This window comes from Amaranthus tricolor, chromosome 13 (assembly GCF_026212465.1).
Source record: "Amaranthus tricolor cultivar Red isolate AtriRed21 chromosome 13, ASM2621246v1, whole genome shotgun sequence".
NCBI classification, from domain to species: Eukaryota; Viridiplantae; Streptophyta; class Magnoliopsida; order Caryophyllales; family Amaranthaceae; genus Amaranthus; species Amaranthus tricolor.
In genome coordinates, this window is record NC_080059.1 from 2,190,437 (window position 1) to 2,212,380 (window position 21,944).

Below are 21,944 nucleotides of genomic sequence, written 5' to 3' on the forward strand. Positions count from 1 at the left end.
TAAGATCAAAATTAAAAAATGCTCAGTAAATAAAAAATATTCAGGTTGTTATACGTGCGAATCGGGCCAGCCCAAATTGATAGTCTCATTATGAGGTTGTATCGTCCAAAACCAGCTATATTTATTTTGCATTATTTTTTATTTTTGGACTTGGCCCATCAATTTTTTCTTATCTCATTCATACATTTTTGCTCTATTTTAAATTTATCCATGCAATGTATTCACTCTTCTTATTTACTACCAATATCCATTGTTTTTCTTAAAATATTTTATTTCTCTTTTATCCAAAATGAGTGAGACGGAGGAAGTACTTATTAATTACCTTCTTAAGTATTAGAGTAATTAATTATAACCTTAAAGTAATTATTTACGATTTTAAAGTGATTAATTAGAAAAATAGATTAATTATATAGATACATACTCTGTCTCATCTACATACATCTCTTACTTTCCTATAACATACTACTTATAATTACTTTAAAACTATCAAAAATAATCACTTTATAAATTATAAAATAATCAATTTAACATAAAAGTATACATTAAACCAATCAAATACAAATGATCTCACGGGTGTGACATGAAAATTTGTGAAAAATTAAAATTAGGCAAAAAGTAAAAGAGAAGACATAAAATAGGAGAGCACACTAGCAAAAAGAAAAGAACACTAATTATATCGGTGAAGCTGAGCAGTTAGCAGCCTGTTTCTCTCATCTCTAATGTTTTCCGCTTTTCTTCTCCCTTGAATCTCTCCGACTCCCAATAATCTTTCTTTCTGATTATAGGTAAATCCTCTATGCTTCGTCTACTTGGATCTCTATATAAAAAAATCAAATCGTTTGTGCTTATAATTTGCACGAGCTGCTTTAAATTTAAGCTGTGGGTATATGTTTTCCTTAAATCAGAGATATTCGTCACTAAATTTCCGTGCTTTAAACTATTTTAAATTGCATCTATTCTTTGAATTTGAATTTTGCAGATGAATTGATATTTTAGGGGTTTAGGGTTTTAGGTATTTAGGGTTTTAGGTTTTTTAGGGTTTTTCTCATTCTATGACCCTGAAAATCGGCGGATTGTTCCATGTTATATCATGGGTTATTATTGTTATTATCATTATTGTTGTTGTTGCTGTTGTTGTTGTTACTATTATTATTATCACCGTTGTTGTTATTCAGATTAATTTCAGATGCTCTACCCATAGAATGTTGATGGGTTATGTAGTGTTTTTCTCGATAATAGCCTTAAATTGTTGAGTAATTATTCATCATTACCTTAAAAATTACAATTGGGTAACTTTTGTAAGTTGCATTGTGATGGAGATGTATTGAATTTCTTCCCCTTATCAATGATGATTTGTTGAGACTCCATAGCTAAAGCTGGTCATTGGACGCTAGTTTAAGGATTAAAGTCTCATTTTGTAGATGACTAGTATTTTACCTTGATAGAATATGGAATTTATTCTTATTCTGACATAAACTTTTTTTCAGGTTCTGTAGTCTGAGAGGATATGGCTAAGAAGAAGAACCCTAATGTGTTTCTAGATGTGTCAATTGGTGGGGATCCTGTCCAAAGGATTGTTATTGAGGTTGATTTGATTTAATCCATTCTTTCTAGTGTTAGAAACTTCCTCAGTTTTCCTAAGAAGGCTTCCTAAAAAAAAAACTTTTTTTTGCCATGCTTGTAGCTTTTTGAAGATGTTGTTCCTAAAACAGCTGAAAACTTCCGAGTACTATGTACAGGTAAGTGGTTACTCATCTTCATCGCCTTGTTCATAGAAATGTACTTTGCAGTGCTTTCATTTAACCCTTTTCATATCTATAATTGATGGCATTTCATACTCCTAGCAATGCTGCTTCTTTTGAAGAGTATAAATTGAAGAATTTTTGTCTTAGGTTTTCTTTTTGAGTTCCATGTCTTCCATATTTATTGCAATGATTACACATATGTATGTTAATGATGTGATGTCTCAGGTGAGAAAGGCGTTGGAGCTGCTACAGGGAAACCTTTACACTTCAAGGGATCAAGTTTTCATCGCATCATTAAAGGATTTATGGCCCAAGTATTTCCTTAACCTTTTACATATTTTATTTTTATATCATCGTTTTTCATCCACCCTCAACTCCTTCCATGTAATATGTTGAGGAATAATTGTGGTCATGTTGATCATTATTCTTGAATTTTGCAACTACGAGTCTTTTTCAATATGTTTGTGCTTATTTAAGAAAAAAAAATTTCAGATTGGAGTTAGGTTTTGATTAGATTTTCCCAAAGTCAATTTAAAACCATGAGAGGTTTAGTCAAGTTAAAAATGGTTCACATAAGTTGAAATAAACAGGCTTTTGCGAGAGTTTCCATTTTTGTAGTTTATTCTTTTCATGGAAAAAAACCGCGGCCGCAGATGCATTTACGGAAACGGTCATAGTGTCATGTTAAATGGCTATGATGACCGATGCAATGTGATTTTTGAAAAAAAATGTGTTAGAGGAGTTTTAAACTTATAATTACATTTTTGATGTTGTACTACTATTATGCAATATAATGCCTATAACTATTATAATTGTACTATTAAAGGTACTTTGTAGTTAATTATTTTGTTTATCTACTAAAATTATGAGTAACTATAATTTAAGTGATCGTAATAATAAAAATAATAAAAGTTAATGGATATTAATGAAATTTTAACGGGGAGACAATAATTTTGTAACGGTATAATATCGTTATATATATGGTGAAATAACGGGCATTACACGTTATGGAACAATCAAAGCGCAAGCGGTTTTGACCGTGAAAATTCATGCACCGTTTGTAATTGGATTCAACGCGCGACAACTCTCAAACAAGTTATATAACAGGAGTTACGTAATGTAACGAGGGAGTTTTTATGCCATGATTCTTTCTAGTATGAAAATTATCTCATTTTGCTTGTTTTTCTTTGTTTGATGCATTATTTACATTTATCAGTAATTATGTGCGGACTTTTCTGAGCATCGTTTGTTCTGTTTCTCTTAGATTTTTCCATGAAATTTGTACAGATCCTGTGAACTCACAGTTCAGCCATAGGGTGCACTTGTGCTAGTCTTACCTTTTCTTATATCTAATTCCTTTGCCTTGTTACCCAAGCCTTAACTCTGTAATGCCCAACATATCCCTCTCTTATCAATTCATAGCGCTTGAAGTCATCCATGATTATACATTAATTGCTTTTAGTTTGATCAAATGTGGCTGTGTGGTCTGTTGATTTTCTTAAGAGGTTTCCAGCCTGTCCACATCAGTAAGATTTGCAGCTGGAATGCTTCAAACTGGCTACTTGTATCAACTTTCTTCGATTGATGCTGTAAAATAACACATAGCGCTGATAGTGCTGTTGTATTTCATGCATGCTTGTGATCACTTGGATGCATACATGACTTGTCGGCTTTCTTCTACATTATACTTTGAGACATCACACATTATATAGAAGGCTGACCATCTTGTTTATCGTACAGGGAGGTGATTTTTCAAAGGGAGATGGTATGGTGTATTCTTCTGTTGTTATCCTTGCTTTGAAATGATGCAGATGTTTGTGTGACTTTAATGTTGATGCCCAGATGTAAGGATCAAAATTTTACTGCTTTGCAGGCACTGGTGGAGAAAGTATCTATGGTGGCAAATTTGCAGGTAACATCTATTTCTCCATTTTCCTAATAGTTGTGGTTTCTTTTTTAATGGGTGTATGATTGTCGGTTTTCTTTAACTTACAGATGAAAATTTCAAATTGGAGCATAATGGACCTGGACTTCTCTCTATGGCGAACAGTGGACGCGATACGAATGGATCCCAGTTCTTTGTAACCTTCAAACGCACACCTCATCTTGATGGGTACATAAAAATCTATACACTGTTTTCTCAAATGTGATGTTTATAGGACATATTCCCTTAGTCCTGTTGGGTTTCCCCCCACTTACCGAATTCAGTTGTCTCTTTAAATATGCCCCTCTACTCTGGCGGCATTTGGGACCGTTTTCTCTCTCTCTTTCTCCCTCTTAGGGAACCACGAATGGGAAGCAATTGAGGAGAATCTAAAAAAAGTAACGTTGAGGAAATATGGGAGTATGCTATCATGTGCACCTACATAGATTCTTCCTATTTAGTTGAATTTCAATAATCGTTGTTTGGCATGTCGTGGGACAGGAAGCACGTTGTCTTTGGAAAGGTGGTGAAAGGGATGGATGTTGTGAAGAAAATGGAACAAGTTGGGACTTCTGATGGTCGTCCTTCTGAACAAGTGAAAATAGTAGAATGTGGTGAAGTTTTTGCTGGTAAAAATGAAACTCCTGTTAGGCCAGAGAAAGGTGAGTTCAGAAATCTGTAATTGTGAGTTCTAAGATTAGAATTTCATATGCTTGCTGCTTGACTTTGTGCTGCATTTTTTTGTTTTGCTTTAGGAAAAGTAAAAAGATTAAAGAAACCTTCAGGTTCTGATGATTGTTTGGACGGCAAGGCTCGAGGACGGCGTAAGAAATCTCCAAAAGACAGAAGGAGAAAGAGGAGGAGACACACATCGTCTGACTCATATAGCAGCTCATCTTATTCTGATTCAGATTCTGATTCCTACTCTTCAGACTCGGATTCTTCGAGTTCTGGTTCAGAGTCTGATGACTCCAGTTCTTCCAGTGATGGAAGGCGCCGTAAGAGGAAGAGATCCTCTAAAGTCCCTAAGCGGGTGCCAAAAAAGCGCGGTGGGAACAAAAAGAGAAGTGAACATAATGGGAAATCAAGACGCAAGTCTAGACAGTGAGTATATGATACACAGTCTATATATCATGGCTTCTCTTAGTTTTATGTATTTTGCATCTTAAGTCATGATATACTCTACCTGTCTGTTTCCAGGAGTTCTGAAAGCTCCAGTGCGAGTGACAGTGACAGTGAAACAAGCAGTAGCAAGAGTGGCTCCAAGGAAGAGAAGCCTAGACGTCATACGTCTTCAAGTAAGATGAGATGGTTTTAAACTTTGATATGATCTTAATATGACTTGTGATTTTACATTCCTGTTTCTGGATATTGGCTGCTTGCAAATTCTATCCCTGTATCAAGCTATCATCTACATTTTTGCATGGAGTCTAAGGATTGGGAGTAGAGAGAATGAGAGGGGAAATGGTTGTATACTTGTATGGCACAACTTTTAGAGAAAAGGTAGAGATAATTATTGTGGGACATTCCAATATGAACGTTGTTAAATGTATTAGGATCAGCGGGAGTGCATGGTTTTTAGAAATTTAAAGTTCTCATTTTTCCCTTCCATGCTCACAAGTTTATACAAATGCAATATGAGGTCAATATCCTCTTAACTGTTTTACTTGTTGATATTGCAGAGTTGGAAAAGAAATCTTCTGACAAGCAAGAGGTGGTATATGAGCAGAGAGTGGTGGATGACCCAAAAGATGTGGAGGGTGCTTCTCACAAAATAAATCATGTTTCAAACGATGCTAATGGCAAAGAATCTGAATCTAGGAAAGATTTTGAATTACTTTCTTCTGATGATGGCAGAGAGCAACCTAGGTTCGTTGCTGAATAACCTGTACCCTACTTGGTGTTGTTGCTTTCTAATCCCTTTTTTTTGTGTTATATTGTTGCGTACTTTATCATGTGTGGTTAAACAGGGATCAGGATTCCCTCTTCCGATTGGAGGCTTTATTTTGTGCAAATATTAAACAAAATTTTATTTTTATTTTCCCAGGGGAAAATATCATAGTCCAAAGAGAAGTGTTAGTCCAAGGAGGAACTCTAGTGTAAGCCCTGATAAGGAGCGAAAATGGAGTCCCGAGCCAAGACATGAGGATATACCTCCTCCTGCGGACCCTGTTATACCTCCTGCTTCTGCCCAGGATCAAGAAGCTTCTAAAGCAACTTCTGACGATGGTCAACCTAAACGTGTCAGAAAGGGGCGAGGATTTACCGAGAAGTTTGCCTTTGCACGCCGATACAAAACCCCTTCTCCAGAGCGCTCGCCCTGCAGGCCTTTCAACTATGGTGGTAGGAATTACTATGACAGCAATCGTGATAGGTGAAGTATTGGAACTTGCTTCTTAATTTAAAAAGAAAGTAAGACTGCCACTTGGTCATAGCTTGAACTTCAACCTTTCTCATTTGTCACAGGGTTTCGAGCTACAGGGGTAGTTATGATCGCTCAGATCGTCGGCGATACAGGAGCCCTATAAGAAGACGATCCCCAAGGTTTTTTCTCACACATGGATAAGTTTTTTCCCTTTTAGGACATGCTTGGATTGAGCGTAAATATTTAAGGGGGAAATAAAGTCAAACTAATGAGATGAAAGCAAATAGAGATGCATTTGAAGTAGTTTAGATGGTTGTGAGGAAGGTAAAATAAACATAAAATAAAAATACTGAAGAAAAAAGAAGGTAATTTTCCTTTAATATATTCCCCACCCTCTCCTAGGATAAATATTTACCGTACAAAATTAAGAGCTCCCTTCATTTGTCATTTTTTTGCAACCATTCTTTCTCCTCTTCTACAACAATTAAATTTCACTAATTTCTCATTTATCAACTTTATTTTCTTACATTGACTTTTTTACCCTTAAATATTTACATCAAATCCAAGCATGCTCTTATTTTATTCTGTTAAGTTTACCAAACAGGGTAGTTAGGCTGTGTTGGTCAGGTTCTCAGGTTATGTGCGATGCTGGTTTAATTTTTAAGTTCTGGCCCGGGTTTGGGAATTGGGGCCAAATTTTGATTTCTGGATAGAGCGCATTTGTCATTTGTGAACTACTTTTTTTTCCTCTTATTTTCGATGGACTTTTTTTGAACTTCTATTGGCTTTCAAGTAATTGGGTGGATGTTCATATGGTTATGGGAGGAGGGGATGCTCTTCTGTTAATATATGTCCTTTCCAAACATATTTTCTCATGTATCGATGATTGATATTGACAAGATGATGATGGTATTTTGATTCAGGAGAAGCCGAAGTCCATCTCGCAGTCCAACTAATAACCGTGGACCCAGACGAGATCGGAGCCGGAGTCCCATTCGTGCTGTCAGTCCAAGGGACAAGCGCCCAGCAATCAGCGATAGGTTACGGTCCCGTCTTGGCCCGCAAGCTGACAATCGGCGTTCTCCCAAAGCAAGATCAAGATCTAGAGATTGTTCATTGAAGCACCGGAAAAGAGGTTCTGGATCTCCTACCCGGTCAACCTCAAACTCACCCATCGAGCAGAGAGGTCTGGTATCTTATGCAGACATTAGCCCCTGAGATTGGTTGAGATGGTGGATCAAGGTAGATTGTGGCCATTAAGTCAACAGTTATGCACACATCATTTTGCTGCACTCGAATCTGAATCTATGTTTTAAGTTGTAATATTGGGTAGTAGTGTAACACTACTCTTCGTGCCAAGTTTTTTATCAAACTCTGCTGCAGAATTTAAGTTTCGCTTTTAGGTAGTGTTTTCGACATGAAGATATAAAATCCTTAGCTCGTCGGGTATGTCAAATGTTACTGATGTTTATTAGTTATCGTTTGTCGGCATTCATTATTTGGTTGATTCAATTGCATAATTTGAGAGGATCAGAGACTAAGTAGTGATCACTGATGAACCAAAGAGATCCTTTTTTGTTTTAGCACTTGGGATGTTGACTGTCTCGATGTAAACCGAATTTTCTTATCTACTATGTTACCTCTTATTGTTGGATTGAATATTTGTAATTTTGATATTTTAACTTAACTTCCCGTCCGTCGAAAGCCAATGAAAAATAACTTGTGATATTTGATATCTCGTGATTATCTAATTTTTATAACTTATACTGTTTCTCCTTCACTTTTATATCATTCTTTCATTCCATAAATTACAAATGTTCGTCAAGTGAAGCTTTACAATGAGGTATACTGCATATGAAAACTTTTGGGCATAAATTGTACAACTAAAATTAAAGTAAATGGAATAATTATAATTTTTAAAATTAATACAAAAAAAAAGCTTTGATAAATTTCATGATAAAGGGACAAATAATAAATATAGTTTTACTTTCAATTTAATGTTTGGGCATTAATTTATCAATTGTTGCGAAAGATGGTCTCTCCGAGAGACGTATTAGATATATGGGCTAAATGGCCCAATTTATACAAAATAAAGAGAAAATAAGAATGTGGACTTCTTGTTTTGAGATCGTCTCTTAATAGACGGTCTCTTACAAGAGTAGTTGTTTATTTATTGTATCATACCATATTAAAGACCTAGCAAGCTATTAAATTGAAAATTTTGTTTGGAACAGCTTTTTTTATATAAGTTTCAATATACAAAAATATTGTGCAATAAAAATATGATCATCGAGCTAACTTTAACTCTTAAGTAATTCATAATTCGGGTTTTAGAAGAGATCATTGTAGTTGATGAGGAGTAGCTATACGTTGCTTGAAAGTTGGAACGTAGAGGGAGAATCTAACTGAAGTTGGGGCGTAATCAGTAATTTTAACACAGGCCGAGGCGTAGACACTAAAGCAGTGGTTTTAATCCAACATCACATTCAAATTTTGACGGAATAACAGCTATATCAGTCCCACAAACAACCCGTAGCCATGACTCACGACTCACAAGCACGAAGCATTTATCCATTTTCTCTCAGACCCACAATATAGTAGTACATCAGAAAACTAACCTTCAAGTGTTAGGAATCACAATGGACAGATACAAACCAGTATGTTTAAGGTGTGACAGAAATTTTCAGCAAGCAACAATATTCTAACAAATGAACAAAAGAATCAATCTTACGGATGCTTCAGCTTTTGAGTATTCCCAGCTAAAACGGGATACATTGGGGAAATTCCTCAGATTCACGCTTTTTCGTAGACGAGGTTATCAAAAATCCATCACAATTCACGTCGATGGACCCTGAAATGCGCATACTCTTGGTTCGAGAGACGGGAGACAAAAGACCTTTACATTGCCAAAACCACCGTAATTCACAAGTAAAGACAGTACTCTGAGGTTTTGTTCCTCCCTCATTCTAAGCAGAATTACTACACAGTGCATAGTTTCTCCAAGCTAACTATATCAAAATGCATGAACTTGCTCAAACAAATTCAGGAACTCTAATTACATGACTACCAATAATATCTATGTTTTTTCTAAATTTTGATACCTTATAAGGGCATTCCCTTTGGGACAATTTTGTCTTTGATCCACATGTAAATCGGAACCAGCACATAGTATGTTGATGCCAACCCTCCGAGGATGAAACGGTAGATAAACACAAGTGGGTTAACTGGTTTTGCCACATCCTCGGCTTTTGGACCAAGCTGCATCACATAAATTTCAAATGATAATCAATGATAAAATCAATGCAATTCTGTATGAATTAATGCATGATACTCCAATGGTGTACAAAGTCACATTTCATTTTCACCAGAAGCATATTATACCATTCTAAGTCCTTGATTGAAAGAGCTTACAAGGGAAGTTGAAGTTCTAAGGAAGTGGAGAGTTTGGTTTATCAAAAACACACACGTTACCGTCCGGTGGAAAAGTTTCTGATACGTAATCCCCCCTTGGTATGTGGAAATTCTTTCGCGAATTTAAGCTACTTTTGTTCAATCAAACACATTAATTTAGCGCTTCATAAGAATTGAAAAATGCTAGGGAATGGCAACTTCACCAATACAACTTCCAAATGCCTAAGCAGACAACTAGTTACGGCCTGTTTGGTTAACGGTACTAATTTGAGGTAATGAAAATGATTTGTAGTGTAAATTTTCATGATATGTATTGTTGATGATTGGTGACTCGAATCGAGTCTTGATCGTGATTGTAAATGAATTTAAGAAGAACGAGTAAAGATATGGGTCAGAGGCTAGGCGACGAGTCGTCGCTTCTGGAGTAGAGAAAGCAACGAATCGTCTCTTCCTCTCTAAAGTCGCATATTTGGGTCAGAATGTTTGCCACGAGTTGTGGCTTTTTTGGGGACAACTCGTTGCTTTTTCAACGAGTCGTTGCTCACTGGAGATGACTCGTCGCTTTTGACGGTTATGCATTTTGTCTTAATTTTTCATGGGCTTTTTACAGTTATTTGAGTTTCTTGGAGCCCAAGTATCTTTTAATTAGGTTTTAGTATATATATCTCCTTCTTTTAGTGCTAAGGTTTCGTTATTCACAAATAGAGAGACACAAGAGAGCCATTGTAATTTGTGAGTGAAATTCTTGATTCATCTTGTAATTCTTTGCGATCATAGTGAAATTATTTGATCTCGGTGCTGGTGGACGTAGCTATCACATTGGTAGTGAACCATGTTAAATCTCTTGTGTCATTTTCTAATTGTTTGCATTGAATTTCTTTATTATTTCATTATTGTTTATCGATCTTGCTTCCGTTGTCGCACAACATGTATCATGGGATTTCCACGGTAATGAAGCTTTAACTATAAAAAATATTTTTTGTTCATAATTTTCCATTACCACCTAATACCACATGTTCAAATGCTAATGTATTAGAATGAATTTTGAGAAGAGAATAAGATTGTTGAAAGAGAATAAGCAGTCATCAAATTTATCAAGAGATATATACCAAAATCACACTGACTTTTCATTCTCATTCCCACCATTTAGTACCGATTACCAAACTGGTGATCCACTTGCAAAATCTGAACGAGCTACCCAACCAAGAACACTCTACATATAACTTGACTGCCTATTACACAATGATGGTCCTAGTTTTCAGAAGATATATTCATTTGCTTACGAATGAAACAGATGGTCTTAACTCTTAAACGAGGAAACCGGTATTCGATATTTCTAATATTCAAATGTGTGAAAACATAGGCTAACTCTAGAACTGCATGGAATGAGACGACCAAATACAAACAACAGCAAGTGAAAAGCAAGCGTCTACTTCTCAATCTATATACATACATGAGAATAGAAGAACTTTTACCTGCAAGGGAGAATCTCCGGCGAAACGTTTCACGCCTGTCACAGAACAACCCATGATGAGTCCATGACGGCGAACCCCACGGTACCACTCAGGGCCAATCCTTTTTATCTGAACATCCTCAAAACCTGCTTTTGTAAACCATTCAATATACTCTTCCTCCTTTGGAAAGAGCATCCAAACATCAGCAAAGAAGCGAGAGAGCCAAAATGTGGGATAAACAGGACCGATCACACATGCTTTCCCTCCCAACTTTAGCACCCTGTATGCTTCCCTTATGCCTCGTTGTGGGTCAGGCCAGTACTCAATACTGCAATCAATCAAGTAACATAATACAAATTAAACTTCATTTTTCGATGGCCATACCCCCAACAAAATCCGTTAAGCAGGCATTGCTCAAACCTAAGTAAGAATTATACTTCTCTATACCCAAATGCATATAACCCCTCAATACTTTAAGAACCATAAAACTAAGAATTTACAGTGTCTTAACTCTAGCATCTTGCCAATGTAGAAGTATATAAGCTACTTATTCGATCAGCACGAGATACCTTTACTGTAATAACAAAGGAAAAATCGTTCCAAAAGAAAAATACAGTCGTACAAACTCTTGCCAGTTACCAATTCAAATTCCCTTCAAAATTTGAAATGCTTCCAAAACATTATACTATAAGACTAAATCTCTATCACACAAAAAAACACTTTCAACTTGACCTGAAATTTCACCTATAACTTCACACATATAACCTATACTACATTCAGGACCCCATCACTCATGAACTCATGCACAATGTTAAGCCCTCAGGAAAATTAGTCTACCATTTTGGTCTCAAACTATAATCCCTGAACTTGCTTAAGCTATTATCCTTAAACATCACCATCACTTTAAGAGTGTTTCTTCTTAAAAGTTAACAAAAGAAATACCATGTTTAATTTAATCATCTTGCTCCAAAGGTTGCATTTATCTTAAGGTGACAACAATACATCAGAATTAGTAAGCAAGCACAATGGGTCACACCACTTAATGCCTATGTCTATAAAACACATTATAGTCACAAATAAACAGGCCCAAGAAAGTACAGTCATTTTTAAAATATACAAAGGCAACCAAAATTCTGCTTCACTAAAGTAGATACAAAAACAATACCAAAACTAGAGGGGTTCATTTAGGTTATCGGGTTAATTTCGTGTCAGATGTTTCTAATCGATTCAAAATTGGGTTTTGTGTCCATATTGATTTTTATATTTTTAAAATTCATTTTGAAATCAGATTAAGTCAAAGTCAGGTAAATATTGGATCATGGGCACTATTTTGAAACCTCTAACAAAAACCATAATTTCAACAAAATGGGGATTCATAAATTTGACAACACCACCACCACAACAATGCCAAAGCACTTGAAGCTTAAGGCAATATACCAGTGTCAATGATCATCCACATAAATTCTCTTCCTCCTTTTTTATTAATCTTTTACCATCTTATCATAACTAAATTAGACGATCAACAAAATTTAAACAACCACAAACCACAAAACACTTGTAGTTAAGGCAATATACCTTCCAGCAGACACATATCTATCAGCATAATCAGTAGGAAAAGGAAGATCCTCAGCATCACCCTCAATAATCCTACACTCTCTCAATGGCTCCTTTTGCTTTGCCTTAGCAAGTTGATGTGGTGACTGATCTAAAATGGTAACATTCTTAGCATCAACATGTTTGACTATACCCAAAGTACAAAACCCAGTTCCCCCACCAACATCAACCACTAACATATTTCTATCAAACAAATCAGCAGGTTCTAAAGCCTCATCTCTCATATCTTCAGTCCAATGCCCAGGATTTATAATGTGGTCATAAACAATGGATAAAAACCTATAAAACCAGAATGCTTCCTTTTTGTGTTGTATAAATCTGGGTTGTGATGCAGGCCTTGAAGCTGAAACACTGCATTTTGTGATAAGGGTTTTTGTCCTCAAATTCTTCGAATTTGGGGAAAATGTTAAAGTGGGAATTTGGTGTTTTCCACTATAATCTGACCCAGAAAATCGCAACTTACTTGGGGCGGTTTTATTGATTAGGGTAAGTTTATCAGCACTAATTAGCATTGAACAAGCCATGGATTGATTAAATGATGAAAACCCAGATGAAAATTCAGGATAACCGACAGTATCCAGAAGCTTTTTTAGCACCATAGACGCTATTTTATGGACTGAAATGATGCTGAGTGGCCTACGGTCAAAGAAACTTCATTCTTGAATCTTGAGTATACTTGTCATCTACGGTGTTTGTGAAAATAAGTTAAAATTGTCAAATAAGTTATTTTATATTATTTAAAATATCATAATCATAATTATAAATATTAATGAAAGAATTGAAAAGTAATACATGCGATTTCTTAGAGTTTGTCAAATATATAAATATTAATTTAATATGACTATAATTGATTGTGCTCATGACACAAGTTAAATTAAGTAAGTATTTAAAATATATTTTTTCAAAAATTTTTTATATCTAAATAAAAATCTTAATGAGATTATTATTTTCAAAAAAATTATCTTATACGTTAGTCTGAAATTTTTTTGAAAAATATATTGATTTAAATTATCATTATAATCATGAAAATTAATAGAATACAAATTATTTTATTTATATATGTCTCTATAGTAAACTCCGTGCATTGCACGGGGTTCTAAATTAGTTTAACCTAAATAGAGTGTTGAATGGTCATATCATTTAATGCTATTTTATGTTAAATTAATTGATGAAATAATTTATTGTAATGAATAAATTATTTTAACTCAATCTGCTCATAACAGAGATTTAAAATTAGCTAGTCAAACTAATTGTTGAAATAAGTTGATCATATCAAATTGCATATCAAAGGGACAAAAATAGTAATTTTAAATTGTTATACGTTTCATATAACAACCTGATTAGTACGCGTGTGATATATAATGATGAGTTTGATGACAGTTTCTATCTAAAATATTTTAAATTTTTTAAAAAAATAATGTTGTTTGCAGTGAATAAACAAGTATACCATTTGTCTTTGATTATAAAAAACATCTAGCAGGATATAGTAAACTCATTTAAATAATAATTATATAATAGGAGTATTCAATAATAATACTCTAAAATATAATAATAATAATAATAATAATAATAATAATAATAATAATAATAATAATAATGACATCAACAGGATAAATTAAAGAAAAAATTTCATAACAAATTGAAACAAACATTTTTAAAAGAAGATCATGCTTGCATTTTAGTTTGGTTATATTTATTTATGTATTATCATTCATCAATTATATTAAGCCATTCCTTTTAATATTATATTCCACTTTTATTGTGCTATGACTTTTTTGCATTTAAGTGGGGGTCATTGCAACATATACTTTTACAAAATATCAATAAAAATAAAAGAAAGTAATTATGTGAAGTATTTATTTTGATAAAAGCAAAAAATAATAAAGAAAGTTGAATTATGGAAACACTTCTATCAGTACATATAGCCCCTCTTGTATGAGATCATCTTATTACGAGACGAATTCAAATAAAAACTTCATTGTGCTAAAAATTTTTATTATTAGACTATTTAATCCAAGTGAAGGTCGCATCGAATGGTCGAATTGGTGTAAGGAAATTGGGCTTGCAAAAGTGTGTAGCCTAGTTTTCGTCTGTAGAAATTCTGGGCTTCATTTTTTGCACGATGAGGTTAGCGAGATTGGAAAAGGATTGGGCTGGGCTGGATTTTTGTTCATCGAATGAGACAAGTTCCAAACAAATAATCATCTCATCTTGTATGATAGTCTCACGATGAGACAACTTCAAAATAAAATGCTCATTAGCTAAAAGCTTCTATTATTAAGCTATTTAACTCAAGTATGAGGCATATTTCACGGTGAGACCATCTCATACAAGAATTTGTGCAAATTATTCAAGAAGTCTATTGAATATTTGTGCACAAATTGTTGTATAAGACAGTTTCATTGTAATTTGTAAGACACATTATATACATAGATTAACTGACTTAATTAATACAATTAATGAGATTGTAGTTTCTTGTTTAAGATCGTCTCAGCAAAGGACAATCTCTTGTAAGAGTGCTGCTATCTATAGGCTAGGCTGGATGTTTAAGAATGGAAATTAATACATGGGTTTACGTTTATTTTTCATTTGTTTTACAATACTTGCTACATTGTTGTACATGTCATAAAGCAACTTATAAATTATCATATTTACCTCTATCTTATTCCTAGTCCATATATCTCTCAATAATCCTAACACTATTGTTACTTCTTATTAAAGGATAATAATGATCTTTTTAACACAAAGATACTGATTTTGTAATATTTATGCAAAGTTGTTGTGTAGCGAGAAAAACGAATAAAATAAAATAGAATTGAACTAAGTAGTACTACCTACTATTCACATTAATACTTATATTTGACTGGATACATTTGTCAATACAATAATTCTATTATTAATATCTCTAATTATATATAATTAAAATTATAAAAATTACTACTAATTAATGATCTTTATATTGGAACGAATCAAATAAAGTATTACTTTACAATATTATAAATTATAGATTACGCATAAACTACTACTATAAGTAAAGAATAATTGTGAAGGATGTCAAAAAACAAATAGGTCTAATAATATGGTGAATAGAAGAAAGTATTAATAAATTATTTGGGCCTTTGGCAGAGAAAAACTGAAAATTCGTTATCTGTAAACTCTGTAAGCTCTGGTCATATAATATCCTGACAATATTTAAATAGAGTGGTTACTGTAATCTTAAATTAAATAAAGTTAAACAGTTAATTAAATAATGACCTGCACTGACAAATCTGCGCAGATCAGTATTAGAAATTTAGAAGTAATAAATTATGAGTACATCAGAATTGCACTAAATTTTTAGTCTCCCCCAGCAAGCAAGGACTGCATCACTCATTCATATTCTACTCTTATAGACTACTTTTTGTTCATTTTAAAATTCTCAAAATGGCTAGGTTTTATAGTTTTCTTATTTTTTCCTATAGGACTAATGAAATTAATACTCCTAAAATATTTTCTCATATTCAAGCTACTACTCACATAGATAATATATTAATTTTTAATATTTTTAATTGTTCTTAATTAAAATCTTTAATAGATGATATTAATAATCTTTGTATTGAGACGAATCAAACAAGATCCAACGTGACTATGTTTTAATTTATAGATTAAGAATAAAATATAAATTAAAGGTGATAAGTGAACAGTGACCAAAAATTAAATGGGACTACTAACTTGAATTTGTTTCAGTTTGTTTGATTTACTTCTATTTAAAATTTACATTAATTAATAAGTCTTGCAAACACGATATAGATTCATCTTCACTCTTCAGTTGGTTCAAGTTGTTGTTTCTTAAACTGTTATTACATATCTTGTTAAGTGATAATAATTTCAATATCACATTGCAGTTAATTGAAGTCACTCAATAATATTGAGTTAATTGAATATAAAACAATTGTACAAGGCCGTAAGCCAAGTTGCCTTATTTCTTTTACAAATACATAAACTTGGGAATTGGGACTTGGGAGTCTAAGCTACTTGCTAGGCGGTTTTTCTACAAATGAAGTGTAAACTTATTGTAATTGTTCTAACCTTTGAGTAAGGCTCTAACAAATGGAGTCAAGTTCACCTACAAATCAAACCATCCATCTCTTTGGTATATATACACGTACACACTACTCTGTCTCTTTGAGTTTGTCCCTTTTAATCATTTTTATGAGAATTTTTATATTAAGTGTGATAAATTCCAAATAATATTCAAAGTTTAAAGAGTTAAATAACACAATCTAACCTTAAAACAAAAACTTTTTTTAATTACAAGTGATAACTAAGCCTAAGTCTTACCAAATATAAAAGAAAAACAGTATACATCATCATACATAACTCAAGTGTGCAGAAACATTAGTCTCTCTCCATCATTTCGATTTTACTATTTTTTTATCCGTCTTATAAAATTTATTACTTCTACCTTTTTATTTTTTCTTATAACCTACACACTTCCGCATCAATTATAATTTATTATTCATTTTTAACCCTTTTTCCTTGTTATCTCATCTTTTGTTTTTGTAGCAAATGGTATGGAATAGGCACAATACTATACCTAGTACTTACTCCTATTAATTAATTAAATGGTCTATGAAAATGAGGGATGTAGAGGCATGTGGAGAAGGGAAGTTCCAAAGCTAATTGCCAGCCTAGAAGACCATTAATAGACTCTTTCTCAACTCTCACATTCCTTAAATAATTCTCATTCATCCTCCTCTAATAATAAAGAAATGTCTACACTCTACACTTGAGATTGGAGCTCAACTCTTGTAAGGAGATGGGTACATGATTACAAGTGAGATGCCGTATCATGTACACGCAAATGTATTTATACAAGCCTCAGCACTCCTAGTGTTTGTTCCTGACTATTTTTGAACTTTAGACGAAGTATAAAAAAGGAAATTGTATAATTAATGTTATAGTTATTTTTTCTTTAACTATGCATCATATAGTTTATTTTTTTTCCAACATATTAATGTCAAATAAATGTACAAATTTAAGATCATATAATGATAAGGTACTTATACATAAATTAAATTTTAATAATAAGGATTAACTCAATTTGAACCCCTTTATAAATTGGACTCTAAGTGATTGCACTTCAAAACTACCCTTAAGAACGGCCTTAAGCCTTAGCTTGTCACTATTATTTTAGTGACATATTACAATGCAGCAAAAAATATCACTATTAACAATAAAATAAAAAACAAATCATAGATACACGCATATAGAATATAACTTATTATCAGTGTTATATTTAGAGTCAAACTTACTAAATTGAATTACTGAATTGAACTTTTCATCTATCAACCCCATTATTGCATATTCATACTTAAAAGAGAACTTAATTTTACACTAATTTTTATAAAAACTTACTTTTGAAGTTTAAATTTAATTTTTATTTGACTTAGTTTAATACGCATTTTTCTATATTTAGTTTACTATCGGTTTATAGAAATCAAAGTTGCGTAAAGCCATAATACTAATACAATGTACGTGTGTTTAACGAACTTAAAATAATAAATGTTTTAATTAATTAATTTAAGACATGACTTAAGAAGATTCGAGTCAAAATTCAGAGTTAAAATACATCTAAATTGTGAGTACTCTCCTACTTAACTACTCTTATTGATTGGTTTATTAAGAGTGTAGAAAATCAAAATAATGACGTGCATGTAATATTCCTTGGTCTGACTTTTGGATTAAGAAAATCTAATTTGGGCCTATCATGGGAGGATAAAATGGTTTAAGACTTAAAATCAGAGGGTACTAATAAGTAAACTTATCATGTGCTGAAGTTCTGCAAGATTAACTGATAATAACATAATTAATTTATTATATTCTCTAATAATGATTATAAATTAATAAATTTAAGATGATACCTTCAACATTACTGGACAAACATGCCAACTGCTGTTACTCAATCACTGTTAAGGGTGATCACTAGAAAATAAGAGTGGATTGTGTTCAGCTATTTTTATTCTGAGTAAATATTTTAATTGATATTAGAAACTATACTTTTGTTACATAATTAAGAAAATTGAGAGTATATTAATTTAAAAAATTAATTTAAATTGAGAGTATATTTTAATTGTGTTCAGGTGTTACAATTTTAAAAATTTTAATTTTAAGAATCATAACTTTTGATCAAAGGCATTTTATTCAAAAAAATCTCTAAATTCAAGTTTAATTTAAAATCCTAACTTTTTTATAAAAAAAATTTTAAAAAATAAACATAGACCAATCATATTGTGATGACACGTATGTGTTTTTACCTATTTTAGTTGTCATAAATAAATAAATAGGTTAGTTGTTTTGAAATAAAATATCCCAAAAATTTTAGATTTTTAGATACAAAGATAAGGTCAAAAATTTCTAAACTAAGTTTGGAGTTTTAAAATATTTTTTCTGTATTAAATATAATATATATTGGTATTTGTGTAATTTACAATGAAATTATTAAATAATTTTAGTTTAGTTTATGAATTTAATGCTTATTTATAGCCAAAAGAATTTATGTTTTAAAATCTAGGTAATGATGGATACACTAATAAGAAATGAATTTTGATCGGGGAAGACTAGAAAAAAAAAAAAAAAAAAAAGAAGCAACCAAATCAAATTTGTGCTTTTACCTAAAAAAATAATACTCTAAAAATATAATTCATTTAAAATAAAAATTATTTCTCACTTAAATATATAATATTGCTAAAAATAGTCAACAAAGGGAATTTCGTAACCATACAATTTCCCAAGTCATTGGTCGCAACTCGTAAATGATTTAGGTTTGTTAATACTCATGAATGTGTTTCGCACGTGATCAAGGACTGCTCACTTACTAACTAACAAAATTAGTTAGTTTGTTATTTATCTTGTCTCTTGGTCCTTATATATATAAAAGGACATGTTGTCTTATCTGATCGAATCTGATCTGAATTTATTAAGATCTGATCTGATCTTTGTCTGATTTAGTTTGATCTGATCTAATCTGGTCTGATCTGATTTGATTTGGTTTCATCGAGTTTGTTATTAATAATAGTAGTTAAGGTATTATTATTATTATTATTATTATTATTATTATTATTATTATTATTATTTATTTATTTTTACTATTATTATTATTATTATTATTATTATTATTATTATTATTATTATTAGTATTATTATACTCTGGTTCTTAAAATCTCATTTCCAAAGTTTATACTCATGGTTCTTAAACAATGACATGATACAAGTAATTAATTTAACGTAATATGTGTCTAATTATACTCCTGGTGGACCTCTTTCTTAACCTCATTAATGTATATGTGTCGATGATTAATAATAGTAATAACAATAATAATAATGATAATAATATTAATATTATAATGATAATAATAATAATAATAATATTATTATTATTATAATAATAATAATAATAATAATAATAATAATAATGGTATGGTTTGATCTGATCTGATCTGATCTGATCTGGTATGATCTGGTTTGGTCTGATCTGATCTGGTCTGGTCTGATCTGATCTGGTCTGGTCTGATCTGATTTGGTCTGGTCTGGTCTGGTCTGATCTGATCTAAAACATTCTGATCTGATCTGAATAGTTCTGATCTGATCTGATCTATTCTGATTCCAATAAGAATAAGTAATAAGTCAAAAAAAATAAGTTGAAGAGAAGACCTTCTAAGTTTCCATCTCTTGTAATATATGATTATGCTACTGTAATATAGTTTCCGCATATTTTTCTTCTATCTTGTTTTTGCTTCAATAAACATTCTTTTCTTTTCTTTTCTATATTATAACAAGGTTTGACCTAAAATCTAAAATTTCTTACTAGTTATACCCTCATTTAATTTTGATGGTTACTACTTTTTACATAATTTTTAAGTATTATTTTGGTACTTAATTTTACAAAAATATTAAATATTAATATATAAATTTTATACGTTAAGAATAAAATCCTACATAAATATATCTTAATTTATAAAAATCTATAAAAAAAATCATATTTAAAATTTGTATCGATATATAAAATATTTTAAAATTAACCTTTAAAATGAATCGAGTGGAGTATGTATCATTCAAAAAAGCATTTAATGAAATCTATAAGTTGTCTTTTAGAGTTTTGTTTACTTACCAAAATAATAAAAAAAATTATAAGAACTTAAAAATTCCCAGAGTGTATCTTCCATTCTTCCTAACGCCTACAAAATTTAGTTACCATATTCACGCCTATTTCCGTGCTTATACTTATTTTTTTTGATAATAAAATTTTAGAATTTTACGGAAATAAATTTCTTGAAACTAAAACTTATTTTATGCCAAACAAAAACTAACGTCTTTTTTATTATTAAATGATTGACCAAGGAAAAGAGAGAATTATGTTTGAATCGAACCTAGGACTGTTCCTAGAAATTGATATTTAGTAGTCCAACTGAAATAAGATTTAATTTTCGATAAAAAAATGTCTTAATATATGTTTACTTTACCGTTTTTGCATTTTAAATATATATTTCTTAAGTCCTTATGTCTATTTGAATATGCTATTAAAAATGATATTTGTTCCCACAGCATGTCAATTTCACTAGAAAAATTAAAGAGTTAAAAAATAATTTTCAATAAAAAAGGTAATGAGTAATAAATATTGTATCGCAAATTATTGTATGAGAAGCTCAAGATGGTCTCTCTGAGAGACGTGCCTCATATATGGGCCAAAAAGTCCATCTCATACATATTATAAGAATATAAACTTTTGTTTGAGATCATCTCGCCAAGAGACGATCTCTCACAAGAGTAGCTCATGCTTCTATTATATGTGTGTGCTTGACCAGATCAGTCTTCAAGGCGGTCTAAATGCTAAAATCCAGAATTGGGAAGGAATCAGAATCCCATGTCTGTTCATGAGTCATGATTGATTCACCATTTTCCAATTGCCCACTTCATTCTTTTCCACAATTTTGTTGCAAACAAATAGATTTTATATACATTAGAGTAAAATTACATACGTTATACTATCTATGTATGTAATTTAGTTTACCCCACCTCGACATTAAGAAACAATTTATTATACATTTTATATTCATTAAATTATTAATATTTCAATGAGATTTACCTCACTAAATATAAGACTGAATACATTCGACCCCTCAAATAACATTAGAGTAAATAAGTAATACATTCGACAAGAGATCACGGGTTTGAATCTCAACCACCCCTCTTATGGAGGGTCTATGTTGCATTTATACTTATAGCCTAATGGACTCTCATATGAGAGGACGTGTTAGAGTATATAACAAAACTTTTGGTGAACATAATGATAAAATATAACTTTGACATATTTTCCATTGTAAAGTTCATACGAGGATCCGTTAAAAAAAAAAAAGTTCATAGGAGGAAATATTTGTTAAATAAAGAATCTC

At 31.8% G+C, this 21,944-nt stretch overlaps 2 protein-coding genes across 2 annotated transcripts; one reads left to right on the top strand and one right to left on the bottom strand.

Moving 5' to 3' along the window:
• The first annotated feature begins 628 nt into the window (after nucleotides 1-628).
• Nucleotides 629-7,721, top strand: LOC130798550 (peptidyl-prolyl cis-trans isomerase CYP63). The gene is made up of 14 exons (XM_057661588.1): nucleotides 629-785; nucleotides 1,488-1,585; nucleotides 1,685-1,739; nucleotides 1,971-2,059; nucleotides 3,486-3,510; nucleotides 3,619-3,657; nucleotides 3,741-3,858; nucleotides 4,171-4,331; nucleotides 4,425-4,773; nucleotides 4,870-4,967; nucleotides 5,352-5,538; nucleotides 5,717-6,043; nucleotides 6,136-6,213; nucleotides 6,958-7,721. The coding sequence occupies exons 2-14, from the start codon at nucleotides 1,508-1,510 to the stop codon at nucleotides 7,250-7,252; spliced, it is 1,899 nt and encodes a 632-aa protein (XP_057517571.1). The 5' UTR covers nucleotides 629-785; nucleotides 1,488-1,507; the 3' UTR covers nucleotides 7,253-7,721.
• A 1,234-nt stretch (nucleotides 7,722-8,955) lies between these two features.
• Nucleotides 8,956-13,196, bottom strand: LOC130798551 (2-methyl-6-phytyl-1,4-hydroquinone methyltransferase, chloroplastic-like). Its single transcript, XM_057661589.1, has 3 exons — nucleotides 12,475-13,196; nucleotides 10,921-11,227; nucleotides 8,956-9,292 (listed from the first exon to the last, which is right to left on the bottom strand). The coding sequence occupies exons 1-3, from the start codon at nucleotides 13,110-13,112 to the stop codon at nucleotides 9,137-9,139; spliced, it is 1,101 nt and encodes a 366-aa protein (XP_057517572.1). The 5' UTR covers nucleotides 13,113-13,196; the 3' UTR covers nucleotides 8,956-9,136.
• Nucleotides 13,197-21,944: the final 8,748 nt, after the last annotated feature.